Here is a 21,316-nt window from a genome sequence, read left to right as displayed (position 1 = left end):
GTTGTCAAGGACATTGCACCTATTACTGCCTTGCATATAGGTAAAATGACGGAGAAGGATCCGATTCTTTCGAAGGTCCGAGATTTTGTGATGTACGGCTGGACGAGCTCGGTTGAGCCGGAACTAGCTATTTTTCTAAGGAAGAAGGACGAGTTGTCCGTGGAACAAGGTTGTTTGCTGTGGGGTTCTCGTGTAGTGATTCCAAAGAAACTGTATTCATCTGTGCTTCAAATGTTGCATGATCAACACCCGGGAGTTACACGCATGAAGATGCTGGCGAGAAGTTATGTCTGGTGGCCAGGCATGGAGAAGTCGATTGAAGACGTGGTGGCCTCTTGTTCTGCGTGTCAGTTAACTAGGAATTCGATACCTAAAGTACCGTTGCAGCAATGGCCTACAACATCAACCCGATGGCAGAGGATACACATTGACTTTGCGGAGGATCCAGAGTCGAGACAGCAACTTTTAGTTTTGATTGACACATACTCTAAATGGTTAGAGGTATTTATCATGAGTTCCATGAATTCTTCCAAGGTTATTGAGAAACTCCGTACCTTGTTTTCATCGTATGGATTGCCTGTCGAACTGGTGTCGGACAACGGAAGATCTTTTACTAGTCAAGAGTTCAAAACCTTTTTGCTTAACAACAATGTGAAGTTCACATTAACTCCCCCGTATCATGCGGCTTCAAATGGATCTGCGGAGAGAAGTGTTCAGGAGGTCAAGAAAAACCTTTTGCGTCAAGTGATTGAGGAACATCAGCGTTCTCAGCGTACCACTCTTCAAATGAAATTAGATAATTTCTTGTTTGCGTACCGCAACACTCCAAATACAGTTACTGGCTTAACCCCTGCAGAAATGTTCCTGTCTTGGAAGCCTCGTACTCAGTTGGTTATGTTAAAACCCAATCTCCAGTCATCCATTGATCAAAAACACAGGGAACAAAAAGATGCAGCTGATAGGCTTAGGGGAAGAAGCAGATTTTTCTCAGAAGGTCAGGCAGTCTATGTCAAAACTGTCCGAAATGAAAAGATATCTTGGGTTCCTGGCAAAATAATTCTAAAGAGAAGTCCGGTCACCTATCTGGTGAGTGTTATTGGTGGAAAACCCCGATTTTGTCATGCGGATCACTTGAGAGCTCGGTATGCAGAAGAGGAGGAGATTTTTGTATCACCCAAGGATCCCGTTGTATCACCCCAAGTACCCAAGAATTCACCCCCGCCGGAGGATCGACCAACTAGTCCCATGATGATGTCACCTGTACCTAGGCCTACTACCAGTCCCAGGGAGAGCCTAGGGCAAGCCCAGCCTCAGCCAACTCCTGCGTCGCCGCTAGCACAGTGCAGCCCACCACCCTCGCTGAGGAAGTCTGCACGGACTGTGCGAAAGCCTCACAGGCTGGACTTGTAAAATTATTAATGAATAATGGGAAGAAGAAATTTTGGTTGCATTTTATTGAAAGTGAATTTATTTTATTTTGAAAGTTGAGTTAATTTTGAATTTATGATATTGACTTTTTTTTATGGGGAAGACGAGTGTAGTAGAAGTCATTATAGTTTCATATATGAACAGTCATAATTATTAGTAACGGAAGAGTTATTATGTTTTGCGGGGTGGCTTTTTGCACTGTGCACTGAGCCCTGAAGTGGGATGATTCGTCACGGCTCCTCCTTCTATGTCCAACAGCGATCGTAAGTGGTTCTCTTGCTATATCGTCCACTTTTCTAGCGTAACGTTAGGTTACGACAGTTACTGAATAAGATTACAGTAGACTCTTGATAATTCGAAATTGGTGGGCCAAGCATATAAATTTGAATTATCAAGAGTTTTGAATTATCAAGAGTTCGATTTATCGGGAGAAAAATAAACCATTCGAATTACAGAGAGTTCATTTGTTTAATACATACAAAGGTACAGCACGTTACAATAAAACATCATACCGTATTTTAGTACACTTTTAAACAATCAACGGCTTATTTTTCAGTTACTGTAGTTGCAAAGAAATCTGTTATTTAGCGCTATATATTTTGCCAATAGCTGAACTATCAGCTGTCGACAACTACCTTTGTGCTCAAGGAGATGTCGCGCAATCTAGAGATCGGATTGCCAACTTAGAAAAACAAGTCAGCGAACTAACTCTGACTACTGCTCTAACTAAACAAACATCAAAACGTCCAACACTAGCCTACCATGGGAACAGGATGTACTGTACTGTATAGTTTCCTGTTATAACAGGAAGAGATCACTTCGAATTATAGAGTGTTTTGCCGACTAAACTTCGAATTACTGCGTGACTTTGATTTATAGAGTGTTTTTTCGACGAAACTTCAAATTACAGCATGACTTCGAATTATAGAGTGTTAACCGACGAAACTTCGAATTACTGAGTTACTTCGAATCATAGAGTGTTTTTCCGACGAAACTTCGAATTACTGCGTGTTACAAATTGACCTGGCCTCTATTTGGACTTTGAAATACCGAGTGTATCAAAATGCATGGTAAAAATTTGAAATATTGAGAGATTCTCTAGGGACTGAGCCTTCATTTTGAATTATCGAAAGTTTTGAATTATCAAGTGTTTGAATTACCAAGAGTGGACTGTATCTGGTTCTTCGGCCAGGATCATTTATTGAACCAATTAGAAAGATCGAATCACTAAAAATATCTTGACATCTCTCAGGATCGAACTGGAAGCCTTCTGATCACGAGGCAAGAACTATGACAACTCAGCTGCCCAGCTTTGGTTCAACAAATACTCTGTAGTAATCAGTTACACACCCAATTTGTTGGTTTAAAAAAATCAATTGTACCTCTTTTGAGGGAATAAGCTATTACTGTAGGTCTCAGACCTGGTCCCAGACCGATTTCCTTTTTCGTTTTGATATCCCCAGAGGCCACTGTTCAACAACTGTAACACCACTGTTCAAGTTCATAAATATATGTGTCCGTTAGCACGATAACTCGAGCAAAAATAATCCGATTTCAATTAAATTTTGTACCTATGTTTATTCGAACGAGTTCGCGAACCATGGGAATAGAGTTTCATGGGGTAAAAGTTGGTTTTTCTCGTTTTTGGCCCTTAAAAACATAAAATTTCCCAATTTTTCTCTCTAGACCATTTTGAATAGCTTAAAAACAATTAATGTAGTATATTGAAGTGTTTTGTATGATTAATGATTATTGGTTACGTGGAAAATTCCAAAAATTTAAAATTCCCATGTTATTCTTATGGAGAATAAGTAAACTTGTTGTAGTTTGCTTGCTTATGGATATATTTTTATCAAACTTGGCAGATCTATTTATTTTATACTAAGTTAAATTATTAATGTTAAAAAACACACTTTGTTACCCTCCTTGTAGCAGCAAACCCAGGTACTGGTTCGTTAAGCCTAATGTTATTGAAATAGGCCTAGATTAAATTAAATTTAATTGATTTAATGTTTAAATCGATTAGTCTACAGGTTTACTGCGGTGGGGGTATTTAAAGTTATATTTTGTTAATCTAAACCACCTTTGTGGTGGAACAAATCAGTAATTTTATCAAAATGAAACTAAGAAAATAAATGTAAATAGGGCAAATTGTATTTAAAAAAAACCCCAAGTACCAAAAGCTCAAGAAAACAGAAAACAGATAACACAACTACATGTAGGATAACTGTAAATGTAGCCTAACTCAAAAATATTTCTTTTCAAATGGAAAAAAAGGAGAAACAAATTTTATTCAAATATTGTTCCCGAATTTGTTTAAATGAATTTAATTTTTTGTCCGATTTTCAATTGATTATTTAGTACCGAGCATTGCTCGAGAAGTTTGATTTGTTTAAGAAGAGGTTAAAAAATAAAACCTATAAGCCTTCAAATATTTTAAGTTTTGCGATTAATTAAGTTGTAAAGTCAATTCGTTTTTGGTAGAAATTCACTCATTCTTAATTTACCTAACAAACTTTTTCATGTAGACGAGCAATCTATATTGAAAATTGCTACATTAAACTTCAATATTAAAACTCATGAGATGCATAACATTTTTTGACCGTTATTGCGTTAGCCACTGGGATCGCGGAACGTCGCAACTAATTACGGGATTGTGGAACAACGCATCAATTCCGGGGGCACATTGTCGAAAACTACAAAACGTCCTTGGCCTTTCCTCTAGACTTTTAGTTAAATATTAGACGTTTTGCAGTTACGTTTTTGAACAGTCGTAATCCTTTGGTTAGTAATACATCATACACCCCAAATTTATTATATAATCAATGCTCAATAGCATTCATAGGAATGTCCTTTTTCCTTTGTACTGTATTTTGTAGTTTGCTACTGTACTGTAGATGATTTGTTACAAGCATATGTTACAATTCAATTGTTTACATTTTCGTAAAACTGCCATAGATACTTGACAGTCCATACTACTAATGTTAAAAATATTATAATTTCATTTTTAGTTTTTGAAGAAAAAAATAATTTTCCCAGAACAGAGCCTAGCATGGATATTGTTTTTAGCTAAAACTAAGACATTTCTAACAATTGGAGGAATTCATCGGAGCCGTTTTTTAAATAATTGTGCGCAAACGTTAGTTACTCATATTATAGTATAGATTTATTTTAACCCACAAACAATATTGCAGGTAAATGTTGTTGATGCTGAAAACCGCACACCTCTCATGCTAGCGGCCCGTGTTGGACAGTCATCCATTGTGTCACTGCTGTTGAAGTACGGGGCTTCTCTTGACGCTTGTGACAACAACGGTAACTACAGTAATATTTAGCAAGAGTATATGGATAATTTTCAACTTTTTAATGTTAAAATATTAACAAGTATATAATTTGTTGCCATTCATCTTCTATCAAACTACCAGTAACCAGATACTTGGATAAGTAGGTATTTTAAGCCAAGTATGAATGGAGATGAGTGTAGGATGAGTGGCGCGATCTTGTAGTCTTGTTAGTGACTAAAGCCGACATATTCCTTAGACACAGCTGTTAATTAATAGCCCATATAGCTAATGGCAACTAAGGGACCTACAGTTTATAGTGGAATCCGAACCACATTTTGCCTTGGCTAGTGCGGACATCCACTAGCGGCTAGTGCGGATAATCCACACCAGGGAGTATCGCATCCACAGTGCATTTCTATAAATACCCACAATTCGTGACCTCCTAGTAGCTGGATTACAGGACGACACCACCGTCCCAGTCTATAATGAATGTGTTATCAAACTGTTAGAAAAGAACTATTTTTTATTCTTTTTTAATTGTCTAAATATTTCAATACAATTATAAAAATTTTTATTTAGCAACAAAATCTCACTAGATTCTTTTTTTATTAGACAACATCTAGCCCAGTCAATAAAGGTTTTGTGTCGAAACAAATTAGCGACAAGCAAAACTATATACCAATTGTTAGTACCCAACTAGATATACATTTTCCCAAAAGTCCCGAAAAATCCCCCCGGTGCTTTCCCCCCCACCCCCCCTCAAAGTCAAAATTGCATGGTTTTACTAAAACACGTCTAGTTTACGTACGAGTTGTCTAATTCGGTTAAATAATAGCTTGTTGTCTTTAGAATTAAATTTCCTACAAAAAATATTATATACACGATTACCGTAAATCTAACAGTTTTTCCGTAATTTTAGTGTAATTGATGAAATTGTGAAAATATTGACACTGTTATTTTGGATTTTCTACTGTATTTTGTTTATTTGCGAGAAATTCAAAGAATAGTTTGTATATAGGTTGTAGAGCGTTTTCTAACGAACACATACATATATATAAGTCCAGGATTCTGATGTAAATGTGGGCGGTAGTGTAGCCTAAATAGACAATAGTCGGAGCGCTTGGCGGGCGACCCCGCAGAGCCGCGCCAACGCGACCGTCGAGTATTCATATATAAATAAATAAGGACAAATGCGATTGCATGTTTGAGTTGATAGAGTTGAATTTACATCATTTGGGACGCTATATTATCCTCATTTGCAATTCTTGCAATCAAATGCGACCCCTTACTGTTCATTCAATAAATTTAATAAGGTACTATAATTTTATTTTTAAGAAAACTATATCGTTTAAAACGAAATCAAGGCTGTTAGTTTTAGTTCAGGAGAGTTTCACTCCAAACCCTTGACATGGTATTACATTATCCACCACCTATGGACCCGCCGTGTCCCCGTCTGAAATTCTTAATTTTTATCTCATATTGACGAAATTTATAGCATCACGAACCACCTCCTTGCCATTTATGAAACTTAAATACTAGACTGAGTTTAGTTTGTTAGGCATTTTTCTGAGAAGGATGATGTGTCAAGTCGTTTTATTGATACCCAGAATCTCCAACAACCAAACAAAAAGAACAACTGAGAAGAGCTACACAGAAAACTTATAATCAGAAATCATAATTATTACTGATTCAACGAGATGTGCTACTGCAAAAGTAAACTTTTTTGGCAATAAAAAGATTAAAACAAGAATGCTGCAAGCCGTATCATTGGAGATGAAACGGATGGGTGTTACCACATAGTCATTTACTGCTGAAGAGGACGCCGGCTACATTGTCAACATCACCTTAAGAAAATCAAATCAAAACTACAAAGTTATTGTTGTTGGTACGAACACTGACCTTCTAGTCGCGTTAGTAGCTTTGGCTCCGCCAGGGAAAGACATATATCTTTTTAAACCTAGTTGGCCTAGTAGTGCTATAGTGTAATGTTTGAAAGCTAATAATTATGATCGGTAAAGCTAGTAAGTGATTGGTTATTTGTGGATATAAGAGATTGATTATTATTTGTACATGTGATAACTGGGTGTGACACCACTTCATCTTTCTACGGCTTAGTAAAATTGAAAGGAATGGACGTGTTAAGGTCTTTACTGCTGCTAAGAGTCAGGCAGTAGTTTGCAATGACAAAATGCGTCTGTTAAGCGGTTGTTGACTAATGGAGAGACATTTGTGTTAGGAATCTATGGGCTGGATAGGTACGCTAATTTAAATTAAGCTCTTTATTTTAAATTCACTATAATGACAAAGAAAGCCTCTTAGAGATCCAATTTTGATCTGGCTATACTGCCTCCCACCAGTGAAGCATGTACTAAGAGTGTACCTACAAGTAAAAAGGTGGATTGGTAACAAGCTCTTGTCAACTAAATGGGGCTGGAAATAGAATCTATCAAAGAAAACGAAGGAGAAACTAGATCTCTAAGACTAGTAACTAGTCATAAACCAATTGCGCCAAACAAACGGTTAACGTTAATTTCCTGATAATGTAAGCAAACATGCGGAAACTATTGCGGGTGTTGTAAGTTGGACACTGTAATGGTCTAAGGTAATTTTTGGCGTATTTGCAATCAGGCCCTCTGACTCCCTACTCTTCAACTGAGCAGGGTCTGTCCTCTCACTTCTTGTTTTCTTATTCTTCCCAAGTATGGACCAACAGTCTTCATCTTTCTATCTCTGCTCTCTTCTTCTCCCAACTTCTGTCCCTCCTGTTCCTTCTTCTGTTATAGGAGACCCCACGTGTTAGGTGGACCGTGCTGAGGGGTGGATAGCACCAGGCCTCTTCTGAATGGTACCTTCACGAAACCATGCGCCCTCCTGAAGTAATCAGCCTTACCTGGACATGCAGGGCTCTTTCAGATCTCTAGCGAGAAGCTCGAACGTGGGGTAGTACCGCAAGTCATGGAAAGGGAAGTAAAAATGCCTTTGACCTTTGAAGAACTACCCGAAACCAGGAGATCCTGGTGAAATGGGCGATCCTCGTAGAGTAGGGCAGAGCAGGGCATGAACCCGCTGGTACCTACGCTTCTTAGAACAGGGCATGGATCCTGAAGAAGCCAGGAAAAAAGGAGGAAAGGAAGGCATCAGCAGCTCAGGACAAACCGGCGCTTAGAAAGGAGAAAAAGGGCACACAAGAAAGTACTCCACCCCTGAATAAAAACTCTTTGAGAATGTTGACAGGTTTTCCAACTGGACATTGTAGGCACAGAGGTCATCTGGGAGAAAAAAAGAACATTGTTCAGGAAAGTGACTGCCGATTCTGTCAATCAAGGGAAGAAACGCCCAAACATACAGGGTGGCTGAAAAGTAACTTTCACCCCCCTTAACTTTTCAACCATTTGAGATATTTGAAATCTGTTTGTGGCAACCTTCTTAGCTATTAGGGGCTACAATAATTATGGTCAATTTTGAAAATTTTGCCCTTAGGGGTAGTGGGGGTAGGGGGTAGCTCAAAATTTTCAAATGACAAGTATAGTCGAGTTTGGTATCATTTTACAGGTCTTGACGAAACATACAAATTGACATAAAGAAAATAGAAATCGGACCAATAATAACGAAATGGCAGCTAAAAATTATGAAGACAATGGTTATCTATATAATTAATACGCTACATGAAACTTTGTCGGTTGAACTCCTCTGCCATTTCTTAACCGATTTTATCCATTGACGTCTCATTGGAAAGAGCGTGTCGCGTAGATTTGCAAACTGGCCTTACATTTTTGAAAAAGTCCCTTGGAATCTGCCCCATTGGCTTTGAAAGTTCCCATGTTATCCTTATGGAGAACACAATTGTTTACATTTTGATCAGCTGTATAATTTAATTGCTGTTATTTATTTTTCAATTCAATGAAACGCATTGAGTACATTTATTTACTACAGTATTTGAGTTTGTGTAAACATAACCCCCAAGACGGATCGTGTTAGTATGGTTGTATCTCAAATTTGTGCATTTATCGTTGTTGTGTGTAGCTATAATGTGTTTAATTGTTGTTTTTTTCTTTTAAATGCCTACGACATGACGACAACTAATCATAGACAGGAGGCGTAATCGTGATAACGACCGTAGCTAACAGAACAGTGGCGCGTAATAGGCTTAACTCATCACAGTCAGCACCTGACCCTGGACAATCTCAACTATTAAGTTATAAATGCGCCCTAACACTACCCCAAAACGACTTTTTGTTCTCAATTGGCCCTCTATCAATGACCTGTGTTGCCTCTCGCCTGTACATCGAGGCATTTTGAGAAGGAGAAAACAGGCCGGAATGCTTTAGGTTTATCAATAACGAAGATAAACATGGTCTGTGTTACACACCGACCGGTAATGTTTGAGTTGACTCTTTTGAACTCATTGTAAATATGACTGTTATTCGTTTTGAAATAACTCCTGTAATACTTTGCAATTGCTCGAATTCGAGCAACGTGTACACTAGTTAAAAGTAATTTTGAACTGCCATTTTGTTCCCCCCACTATCCCTAAGGGCAAAAATTTCAAAATTGACCATAACTATTGTAGCCCCTTATAGCTAAGAAGGTTGCCACAAACAGATTTTAAATATCTCAAATGGTTGAAAAGTTAGGGGGGGGGGGGTGCCAGTTACTTTTCAGCCACCCTGTATATTGGCTGAATGTGATGCAGTTTGACGAAAGAGAGCCAAGAGCTTAGGAATGCACCAAGTAGCAGTTAGAGATTTTCCGCAGTTAGAACTCGACCTGACGCTGAACTTCATTAAGGAGTTAGGATTGGGGATGGTTCTCTAGGCTAAGACTGGAGACTAGTTTAAGGGACACAATAGATCTTACAGGTCGCACTGTAATCTTCCCCCCAAGTATCTTTAGTACCATTTATCAGTAGTGGTTTAATTTGCCATAACGCGTCTACAACAATTGAAGAGGACCAAAACGAAGATGAGTAAAGATTAAGTCTCTTAAAGGGTGGGAGGGTGGTACTTGATGCTATAAATTTTGTTAATATGAGATAGTTTAATAATTAACCATTTATTCAAAACTGCCGGTTTTGCCAGACCGGGACACGGCGGGTCCATAGGTGTTGGATATTGTAATACCATTTCAAGGGTTAGGAGTTGATATTTCGTTTTGAACGATATAGTTTTCTTAAAAATAAAATTATAGTACCTTATTAAATTTATTGAATGAACAGTAAGGGGTCGCATTTGATTGCAAGAATTGCAAATGAGGATAATATAGCGTCCCAAATGATGTAAATTCAACTCTATCAACTCAAACATGTAATCGCATTTGTCCATATTTATTCCATATTTGTTCCATATTTATTTATTTCGGGGTTGCCCGCCGAGCGCTCCGACTATTGTCTATTTAGGCTACACTACCGCCCACATTTACATCAGAATCCTGGACTTATATATATGTATGTGTTCGTTAGAAAACGCTCTACAACCTATATACAAACTATTCTTTGAATTTCTCGCAAATAAACAAAATACAGTAGAAAATCCAAAATAACAGTGTCAATATTTTCACAATTTCATCAATTACACTAAAATTACGGAAAAACTGTTAGATTTACGGTAATCGTGTATATAATATTTTTTGTAGGAAATTTAATTCTAAAGACAACAAGCTATTATTTAACCGAATTAGACAACTCGTACGTAAACTAGACGTGTTTTAGTAAAACCATGCAATTTTGACTTTGAGGGGGGGTGGGGGGGAAAGCACCGGGGGGATTTTTCGGGACTTTTGGGAAAATGTATATCTAGTTGGGTACTAACGATTGGTATATAGTTTTGCCTGTCGCTAATTTGTTTTGACATCGGCTATATATTTGTCTTTATTGACTGGGCTAATCTCTTTAATATAAAGTTTGGAATGTAAATTCAAGTCTGTTGCTAAGCAAATGTAAAGTAATTAATTCAAAATAACAACAACGAACAATTAGATGCATTTAGAACCGTGGTGGTAGAATGTAAGCTGTAGTAAGTTGAGAGTGAGCTACAAGGAAAAATGCGGGTGGAGTAGAAAAGTATGTGCAGAGAAGAAAGCGGATGGTGGCCCACGTGAAGAGCTATGGAGAAGAGTACGAGCAGAAAAGAAGAGAGCAGACAGCGGCGGTGGCCCACGTGGAGAGCTACGAAGAAGAGTGCGAGCAGAAAAGAAGAGAGCGGATGGCAGCAACGGTGGCCCACGTGGAGAGCTACGGATAAGAGTACGAGCAGAAAAGAAAAGAGCGGACGGCAGCGACGGTGGCCCACATGGAGAGCTATGGAGAAGAGTACGAGCAGAAAAGAAGAGAGCGGGCAGCGGCGGCGGTGGCCCACGTGGAGAGCTACGGAGAAGAGTACGTGCAGAAAAAAAGAGCGCGGACGGCGGCGATGGTGGCCCACGTGGAGAGCTACGGAGAAGAGGACATGCAGAGAAGAAGAGAGCAGACGGTGGCCCACGTGGAGAGCTACGGATAAGAGTACGAGCAGAAAAGAAAAGAGCGGACGGCAGCGACGGTGGCCCACATGGAGAGCTACGGAGAAGAGTACGAGCAGAAAAGAAGAGAGCGGGCAGCGGCAGCGGTGGCCCACGTGGAGAGCTACGGAGAAGAGCACGTGCAGAAAAAAAGAGCGCGGACGGCGGCAATGGTGGCCCACGTGGAGAGCTACGGAGAAGAGGACATGCAGAGAAGAAGAGAGCAGACGGTAGCCCACGTGGAGAGTTACGAAGAAGAGTACGAGCAGAAAAGAAGAGAATGGACGGCGGCGACAGTGGCCCACGTGGAGAGCTACGGGGAAGAGTACGAGCAGTAAAGAAGACAGTGGACGGTGGCGATGGTGGCCCACGTGGAGAGCTACGGAGAAGAGGACAAGCAGAGAAGAAGAGAGCAGATAGAGGCTCACGTGGAGGACTTCAGTTTGTAAGCACTGTTGGTGCTAGAGATTTGTTTATACCACCACAAAAATAAATTGTTCCTTTGTATTCTATGTTTCATGCCTACGATTTTAAGGTTGGAAGTCTTAGTTAAGAAAATTGAGAATATCGGAAATTAGCTTACGTAATGTTGAGAAGACAGTCCATAACAAAGATAGCCCAATTTGAAACTTGTGAACCTGTGCGGCTCAAAATAACATATGAAATAATCTGATATATTTTAGAAAACAAATTCATAGTGTTATTTAGGATTTTTTGAGAGGATAGCAGGCTTACCTGAAGGGGAAAGAGTCCAAACTGGCACAGGAAACACAAAACTTTACAACTATAGCCTGCCATCCTCTCAAAAAATCCTTAATACCTAGGCCCTTGTGCTCTATGTTACACCCTTAACCTCAAATTCATAGTGTTATTTATTAGTCGAAAATAAAATACAGTAATAGCCTTAGAAGGGAGGCGGTTCAGCCATTTCCTAGCTGCATGTGTCATATATTTTAGTAAAATAATAAGTTTTCAAGTAAATACCTCCCATGTTATCTTTATGGAGAAAAAACTTACTTTAAGGCTGAATTTAAGGCTCACACCCTTACCAACGACTTTATCTAAAATACAATACTTGTTCACTGGTTATATCAATTACATATGGTAGTCCTTTCACTTTTATTAATCTTGTTATTCTCACCTATTAAAATTGTGCATTTTCCCAACTCCTCTCTTTTCTTTTTTTTTACAATATCAGGAACTTATTTTGAGAATGACATGTTGCCTAAAAATCATCACCTATGTATGAAGCATCTAGGGCCTCAGTTTGCCCCTTCTACATAAGATAACACCTTACTGCACGACAATTAAAAATATTGTATACTCAAATGTTGATGTTTGTAAAATGCTGTGAATGCTTCAGGTTGGACTGCAGAAGACTATTCAATGATAGGTGGTCATGAACAGCTTTCATTGGAGCTGAAGATTCCTGGCAGCTCCTCTGGTCCTTCTACTATTGTGGTTGTGGAAGACAGAGAGGTACACAGCGCTGACCACAATACCACAGAGACTGTCGAGAATCCATCAGAAGTAAGTATGCAACTGGTTACAATCTGATCAGTCAAAAGTTCCTCCTTATATGTTTTCTTTGTCCATTTTACCTATTTAAAGTGTGCTCAATACCAAAACTATTTGCTGTAAAAAAATCCACCCCACCAAAATGAGTTTATGTTGTATCTAACAATAAAGTTTGACATTAAGAAGTATTGCAGATGCAATAATGTTTGAAACTTAGTTACAGAATTCATTTTTGACCAATTATTTATATAGGTCCCGATGACTGAACCTGTAGAGATTCAAGATGAAGTAGACCCTGAAGACGATTGTGGGGAATCTCAAACGGTTAAATCTCCAACATATGTAAGTTTAAATTTTGATAAACTCATAATCAATAAGTTTATAGTAGTATCAGGTAAAAATGCATCTTCATAATTGCCCTGCAAAGTTAAATTTAAAAGAAATTAAATTCCTATTATTTTAGACGCCAATAAAGTTTTACCAGTTTTTTTGGCAATTTGTATTCAAAATTATTTTGGTTATTAGTCTTAGGATTAAGCCTAATGTAAAGTTTCATAAAGTTGAGTTGGGATATTATCTTTTGCTCTCCCAATGTGAATTGGTTTATAAAAAAAATTGTTAGGACTTTAAAAAAACCATCTGTAGACCAAAGTGTATAATTTAAATTCTGTTTGGACCAATAGCAGAGCCAACCACTTGGATGTAGGCCTACTGTTGCTATCAGCAATTATCTGTTGACAGAAGCAATTTTATGTGGTAAAATACAGGAATATTCTTCACCTCTGTTAACACAAGGATATTATTAGGAAAAGTTGTTTAACGACACTAATTTAAAGTTAACATCTTACTGAAACCTACTACTTCTAGAATAATGCAACACAATGTAATAATTGTGAAAAGCAATGAATAAAAATGAATAAATAAATTTTGTCAGAATTAGCAGGCAGCAACAAAGTGAGTGTTTTGATATGAGGCAAAAATACTATTTAGAGCTTCTACCTGAGGCAAAATCTCAACTTGAGACTGCTGCATCAAACTAAAGGTAGGGCTTTACTAGATAGGAATTGAAACGGATGATAGACAAAAAGCAAGGACAAGAACCACACAAAATCTGGCCCTGAAGCTATACTAAACGGGACAAGGAGTGGCAACTGCCAGGTATAATTTCTATTGTGAGGTTGCCCTTGTAGCTCGCTGAACAATTTCTGACTGAGCGTCCTTTGTGTCCAACCTGAATTTTTGTCTGAATCCTTTCCTTTTCCTTACCTGCATAGGCAGCCCATGAGAACAATTACGACACACAGTGAAAAAAACCCCTTGACAAGAAAATGTCGATTGACTGCTCTTTTGAGGATTCAATAGTGTCTAGGAGAGAGTTAGTGTCGCAGGTTACTTCACTGGGTGTTATGTCCCAGAATCTTAGGAGAAAGCATTCACCAGAAACTTTCCTGTCCTTTTCCTTCCCATGTCCTTTCTTGTGTAGTGAGTGTAGATCAAGCTTAAATATCCAACAAGGGAAACAACACCAATCAGTCACGCCCAACAAGGCAAAAAACTCTATTTGGTGCTTTTGTAAGAATGATTTGGTCAATCAATCATGTAACAGCAATATTTTGAATTTTAAAATATCGAAATACATGTTTATGTGTGTATATGTAATAGTTAATGTAATAAATAGCCCAGAAATACTATGGAAAACGTTTTTATACTGAACAAATTATTAATACATCTTTTTAACAACTACACCAAACCAAACCAAACCATACAAAAAGTAAACAAGACAATTAATATTTGATCAGGTGATGATGTAAAGACAAGATGAGAAATATTACTTCTCTAACATATGTAACGCCTTACTTTATTGAATCAAAATTTTCTAATAGCTTTTTCACAGTTGATGAATTTATGCTTACATTGTTCACCCTTATAAAGGCCAATGTGGTATAGGCCCTACATATGTTTTGAATTATGAAATGCAAAGACTCTTGATCCAATAGTGTCGCATACAAACTAGCTGCTTTCTTACACTCGCTGTTATGGTGGTTGGCTAGTAGCTTTGCCGTAACGGTTGCAGACTTCGCTGGTTGCGGAGGAGGAACCGCAAGATTCCCCCCGCTCCTGCATCACCCCCCCTCCCCTCAACCCCCCTCGCAGTTGGGAGATCATACAAGCTGGGATGATAGATGAGACGCAGGTACCGGTATGTCTAGATGTTGCGTCAACATTCAGTTATGTTTGTTTTACCTTACACTCATCATTTCTGTAATAGATGTGATCTTTCGGCTTGGCTTTGGTTGGGCTAATTAGTTTTTTTGATTGAGTTATTCTTACTTTATTTCAATCTTTTGGTGTTAGTAAGTAATGTATTTTTTCAGGAAGCAGACCTAAAAAAGGTCTCTTCTTGCAAAGAATACAAGAACTGAAAATGAAACTCCCAGCAGTTATGAAAGTTCTTTTTCCATGGCTTTACAAATTCCAGCTAAACTTTGGTTAAGTGCAAATTTATTATTTTGAATATAGGAAAATTTTAGGTTCTCTCTTTTGAAGTGTCTAACTTAATATATTTTTTATTAGTGTTTAAAACAATTTTGAAGTTATTAAATACAGAGCACACTGTAAACCTAAAGCATTAACTTTTTGATTTGGCAGGCGATCTCATACTTGAATATTTTATTTTTTTGCATTTTAGTCACGATAAATGATCAGTCTATTGAACCAATAGGTCTGTTTTGCATCCTAGTATTTTATTGCTGTGTTTTTTTTATTTCTTATTTTCTTTTCTTTAGATATTTCTGTAAAGTATATAATATATTTTACCCCACAGATATGAAAGAAATACTTATTTTCAGGTAAGACGCCGCAGCTTAATGGCCCTAGGAACTCTGGAATCGCACCGAAATAGTTTTGTTGAGAATGGAAATGGAAATGGCAATACGAACATTAATGGAAATAGTATGGGTGACGACTTGGATACGTTTGATCACTCTTTTATTCCACCAGCAGTTAAAAGTGAGTCTAACCCTTGATATTTTTTAATGTTTTTCTTAGCATGTAATGAGAAATTTTCACTACACATACACTTTTTTTGGTATCAAATCTTGTGAACTTTTTGTCTGCTAGTTTCCTTTGTCTTCACATTGACTACATAAGAACATCAAGAGGAAAAGGCAAAAAGGTAAATTAGCTATAGGCCTAATGTTTTTGAAAATAGATCGGCTGTACAAAGGATTTTTGTTGAAACATTCCTGTTAGTTTGATGATATGTTACAGTCATGGACATGGAGGATGGCATGGACGACATCAGAGTTGAGTCGGATGCAGACTGGGACAGTGATGATAGTCTGCCACTCGACCGCAGCCTGCCTCCACCTCCAGACTTCCCAGACTCCTCCCTGGAGTCCTTCCTCCCACTGCCGGAACTGGTGCTCACCCCAGACCCTTCCCTTCCTCCACATATCCCGGAGCTCATCATCACACCAGACCGCCGGAGTAGGATAACACTGGAGCGCACTCCGTCCCTAGATCTGACCGACAGTGATATAATGGTGTGTATGTTCATCTCAGTTGCTTTCAACTGCAATAATCATTTTTGTCTTCGGCCATTCTATTGCAGAATTGATTTTTAATCTTAAGTGTAAATACAAAAATTGAGGTGTGTTGAGATAGGGTATTACCAAACAAGAAGGTTTAATCAAAACTGCTTGTATTTTGTTTGTTTTAGAAGCAGGGATATTTGAAGAAAATTGCACACAAACATCCTTGGTCGTTGTATTTCTTCTGTTTTTGTCCCACTCTCACATTCTAGAACGTTGGCTCTAGCCCAGAACCTTGCACACATTACTTCTGGCTTGGCCTAGAGGGTTGCGACATTATCACTTTGATTTTAATCTATTGGTGATCGGCGAGATTCAAACCAGAGACTTTCCACTAGACTAGGCTTACTCCCCCACTTGAGGGAACTACATTGTTTACACTCTATATAAGCACATTAAAATTATCGTAATCCCTATAAAATAGTGATTTTATGAATTAGTTTTCCCTGGCATGAAGAAAACTATGTTTTAGTCAAAGCAAACCTAAGTTTATGATGCCTATGACTTTTCACTGATATTTGCCTGTTTTGTTTTTAGATATCCCCTGATGGAACATTAGGAAGAGACGGAACAATGAAGTGTTCAGATGAAATATGGGAAACAGCAAATATTCCAAGTCCAGTAGAAAAGTCAAGCACTCATCTTACTATCACAAATGCTGCAGTACATGATACCGGACAAACTGATGTTCTTGATAACACCAAAGAAGAAAATGCCAACGTTATGGACAATTTAACTGTCATTACGGACTTGAAATTTGTGAATAAATCACAAAAAGAAACTAAAAGGTTTGTGAGAGAATCTCAGTCACTAGATAACCTTGATGATTGTGGTTCCAAGTACAGTGAGATAGAAAGTTCCCAGTCTTGTGATAAGCTTGATAGTGAACAGTTCAGCGGAGTTTACTCTTTGGAAACTGAAGAGAGCACAAATGACGTATTTACCCAGTCGCTAGACAGCCTGGAAGAAGAATCGCCTGTGGGAACGGTGGTGAAGCGGAATGTCTTCCATGAATCACACTCGTTGGAGTTACTTGATGAAGCGAAAAAACCAACTCACCATCACTCCAGAAATAAGTCGGTGTCAGTGTCTTCCTACAACTGGAGTAAAAGCGTGGATGTTCTAAGCAAGCCTGCCAAGTCAGACGTGACTTGTTTGGATGCAAGGAGTATTGATGAGCAGCTGCAGTGTTATGATGAAGCTCTCAGGGAATTGGCCGAGGAACAGAAAATAAAGGAAGAGTTGTTGAACAAAGTTCTGGAGGGGAGGCATTACGCCAAATCTAACCTGAATCCTAGTCTAAGCTGTGATATGCTGGAACCTAAAAGAGGAGCTATTTCCAAAACAGGTCTTTCACTGACGCAGAAAGAACAGTCTAGGTCTCTGCGACTAAACAAGAGCTCTGTAAAGATCAGTAGCTTGTCTAATGCAACTGGAGAAAACCACCACCATATGAAAAAGTCAAATACTGTAGATGTGTTGAGCCTGAAGTATTGTACTTTGGAAAAGTCTTTGGATGGTGGTGTAAACTATGATGTGGAAAATTATCCAAAGAATAGGTGCCAAAGAAAACCGGATCATCCGAGTTTGGAGGCTGGATGTGATTCTAGACCTGAAAATAAACTTCCACCAAAGTCTCAGAAGTATTTGGAAAATAAAAAGCCCTCAAAACCGAGAAGTAATTCTACCTGTTCTAGGAACAAAATATATTCTCACGAGAACAGACATAAGTTCTACAATAGTTTGGAGCTCCCGCCTCGATGTAAAAGAGGAAAAGGTTCAAGGGATGAAAGCAATAATGGAATAATGGATTGGAAACGAACCCTTACTGTATCAAGTATGCCCGAGAGGCCAAATCAAGGGAAAAACTATCCTGATTCAGCTCAATCAAGTAAAACTCTCTCTGAAAATACCAAGAAAACTGATGCAAGTCCCAAACGTCCTATGCGAGTAAAGAAACTGAGAAAAGAGTTGTCTGATACTACATACACTAAGAAAAGTGACAGTCATGAGTCTAAGAGAAAAGCTGTTGGACGATCGATATCATTGTACATGGAGAGGATGAAATATGAAGAACCAACAAAGAAAGTCAACTCTGACGGTAAAGAACGTCTTTTATGTGAAAAATCAGAAAGTGATTCAGATTGGAGTGAAAGGTCACTGCATCACAAACGTAAGAAGTTTGGTGCAATGAGAGATGCAATTGTGGACAGTGAAGATTCTGATGAGGATCCTCCGTTTTGGGTCAGCACAGGAAAAGAAGGAGGTTTCTCTCGTCAAGACACAGTGATTCACAATCAACATGCTTCTGCCAACAGTGGCATGTAAGTATTTGCCAAAGTCAGTTTGGACATAATTATATTAAAATTCTTAATTTTACATCCTCCACTCAATTTCATTTATCCGCCCTCTAAAATACTGTGTAAAACAGAGCTAGAAATTTGTTTTGTAAAAATATTCGGAACGGATAAAATGTTTGGTAGTTGTAGTACTTCTTTAACATCTGTGCTTGCCTGCTTTTGAAGAATCTAGTAGTTATTTACTTAAGATAATTAACGGATTATTAAAATCAGTTGAGTTTATTAATTAAATTAGCTAAACAAGTTTCCCAATTTCAATTACACTAAACCTATAAAACCTTTGCAGTGTTTTACAGTTTCAAATTATCCCACCACAACCAATAGTTTTATCTGTTGGATAGTTCTGTCAACCAACGAATATTTTTTTTTTTACTTTATTTAATTTACAATCTGTTCAAGTTGAACAATAATCAAATGATATAAATAGTAATACAAAAATAACTTGAATAACATGAGTACCAATGAAGATAACTCAAGATTTAAACAGGTTTTGAACTAAATTTTGTTATTACGTTAAGTTCATAAAAGGGTTTTCTTGTTCTAGGAAGAAGGATTCAGACGAAGAAAAAGGCGAGAGAGAAGGTATGAAATTCAAACCTTAATTACCTGAATGAATCATCAGGTCAATCAAAATATAATTTGACTGTCCCAGTCAATAAATAATAATAATTAAAGTTTATTTATAGTAATATTCTTATAATTTTTTTTGAAAAACTATTTTCTGTTAATAGTGTTAATGTTTGTAGCTGCAATACTATGTAATGTTTACTGGACTTGGAAATAAGTGTAAAATTGGTTTTATTTTACACTTGTTTCCAAGTCCAGTAAACATTACATAGTATTAAAACTATGTAGCTGGTTTAAAATTGTAATTACATCCCAATAAAGAAACTATCGTCCTTTTACAAAATTTAGGCAGTTTAAGGAGAAGGCTTCCTGGATTCCCCCATAACTTTTTTAATATTAATCTATATATCAAGTGATCATCTGTTGGCTGTTGTTTCAAAGTTAGAGTGATGTGAGGGATGGAATCGCTTACCCTCAAACCGCCTAAATTTTGTGAACTGAGTACAGTACAGTTATTTGTTTAGTATATAACTTTGCTGCTTTGTGCTTATTTATCTGATATCTTAATTTTTAAAGTTGTTTGTAAACACTGTGTAATTGATTTAGCTTAGTATTCATTTGGGCTACTACAATACTACTACTTAATGTAATACTTTGCATTGAACAGCTGACCCGCCTAAGCAAGTTAACGCACAATGTTTTAACTTAGTAAACATATTTAAAAAATAACAAATTATAACAAGTTTTAACAATTTTGCATAGAAAAAATGTACTGCTTCAATTGTTTTTTTTTTAATCAGTTTTTGATATTTAAAAAAGTTGTGAGAACAATCAAGTAGGCCTCCTAACTTACACAAAATTAATCATTACGGTGTAAATGTAAATTCTATTGAATAAACCTTATTGATTATAGTATGAAATGTTAGTACTAAGTAAACATAGTGTGAATGCTAGTGTGAGAATGAGATTTATTTAGACAGTATATATTTATGCAAATACATTGGCATCCATGAAAAATTATCTGTTAGGCTACATTAATTCAAGTTAGTCCACCTACTTGACATATATTCTTCTGGAGTTAAATGGCTGATTACAAAGAAACGTTACTCTATTTTATTTAATCTTGTACTAAACAAATGCTAAACATAGTATGAATGTTTGCTTTTAACACAGTATGTAGTGTTTTAGTTATGACTGTATGTATTTTACAGGTAATGAAGATGCGAGTACCAGTTCAGACTCAGGTTCTGCCAGTATCTCACAGTCGGACGCCACTCCTTCTCATTCTTATATTTTGAAGGTAATGTCTGTTAGTTAGTTGCTATATCTTTTCTGTAAAAAAAATTACATATTCATTATAAAAAAACTAAAGATTCAAGAATGTTCAAGGGTTGTCCAAAAATTAAGGTTTCCAAAAAGCTTTAGTCAATCAAATCCAAACAAGCTACTAATCTTGCACTATCTCCACGATAATTACTTCCCTCACTTTTCACTACTATTCTAGACTGTTACCACTTTTTACCTACAATGCTATGTTGCACTAACCAATGTGAGGCGAAATTATCACTACTGCTATTCAGGTTCTGCAATTACATTTTTTATCGGAGCCAATTCCTGTTGAAGTTGTTCCTAGTTGATGGATGTGCATGTAGAAAAGTGTACTAAAGTAAAGAGTGTGTGTATAGAGCTTAGTGACTTCGTAGAATGCTGAACACTTTGCAACCATGAAGCCAGCAGCAGGTGTGTCTATCAGTTTGTACCTAGGCTTGTTTTAAGACTACCAAAGTTTACCGTTGACCTTGGTGTCTTAGAGATGTTCCCTATTAATTTAGACATCTTATTTAGCTATACAGTACCAAGATCCCCGTTGCTAACCTTGGTTATTGACTGAAATGAAACTGATGAACGACCACGGCTGTGCAAAACATGAACGTTTTTACCAATATCAGAAAACTCCTCCCACCCCTTGCGCATATTTTCCATGACAAAACACTATTATCCATGCAGACCATCAACTTGTGATGGGCTTATTAAGGATTGACCCTCTTGCATCTCACAAATCTTATCACAGAAA

General features: G+C 37.5%; 1 protein-coding gene across 1 annotated transcript in view; it reads left to right on the top strand.

Annotated features, from left to right (window-relative positions):
* LOC128992948 (putative leucine-rich repeat-containing protein DDB_G0290503) overlaps nucleotides 1-21,316 on the top strand; it is a 45,230-nt gene that overhangs the window by 8,791 nt on the left and 15,123 nt on the right. Inside the window, exons 4-11 of the mRNA XM_054416694.1 lie at nucleotides 4,623-4,743; nucleotides 12,568-12,734; nucleotides 12,975-13,064; nucleotides 15,572-15,731; nucleotides 15,993-16,267; nucleotides 16,853-18,639; nucleotides 19,220-19,257; nucleotides 20,454-20,542. Coding sequence (XP_054272669.1) covers nucleotides 4,623-4,743; nucleotides 12,568-12,734; nucleotides 12,975-13,064; nucleotides 15,572-15,731; nucleotides 15,993-16,267; nucleotides 16,853-18,639; nucleotides 19,220-19,257; nucleotides 20,454-20,542 — 2,727 coding nt within the window. The remainder of the gene's footprint in view (nucleotides 1-4,622; nucleotides 4,744-12,567; nucleotides 12,735-12,974; nucleotides 13,065-15,571; nucleotides 15,732-15,992; nucleotides 16,268-16,852; nucleotides 18,640-19,219; nucleotides 19,258-20,453; nucleotides 20,543-21,316) is intronic.

This window comes from Macrosteles quadrilineatus, unplaced genomic scaffold, assembly GCF_028750875.1.
Source record: "Macrosteles quadrilineatus isolate MER2022 unplaced genomic scaffold, UCM_ALF_1.0 Scaffold_4__1_contigs__length_99947679, whole genome shotgun sequence".
Lineage (NCBI taxonomy): Eukaryota > Metazoa > Arthropoda > Insecta > Hemiptera > Cicadellidae > Macrosteles > Macrosteles quadrilineatus.
This window is presented reverse-complemented; position numbering and strand designations above follow the sequence as displayed.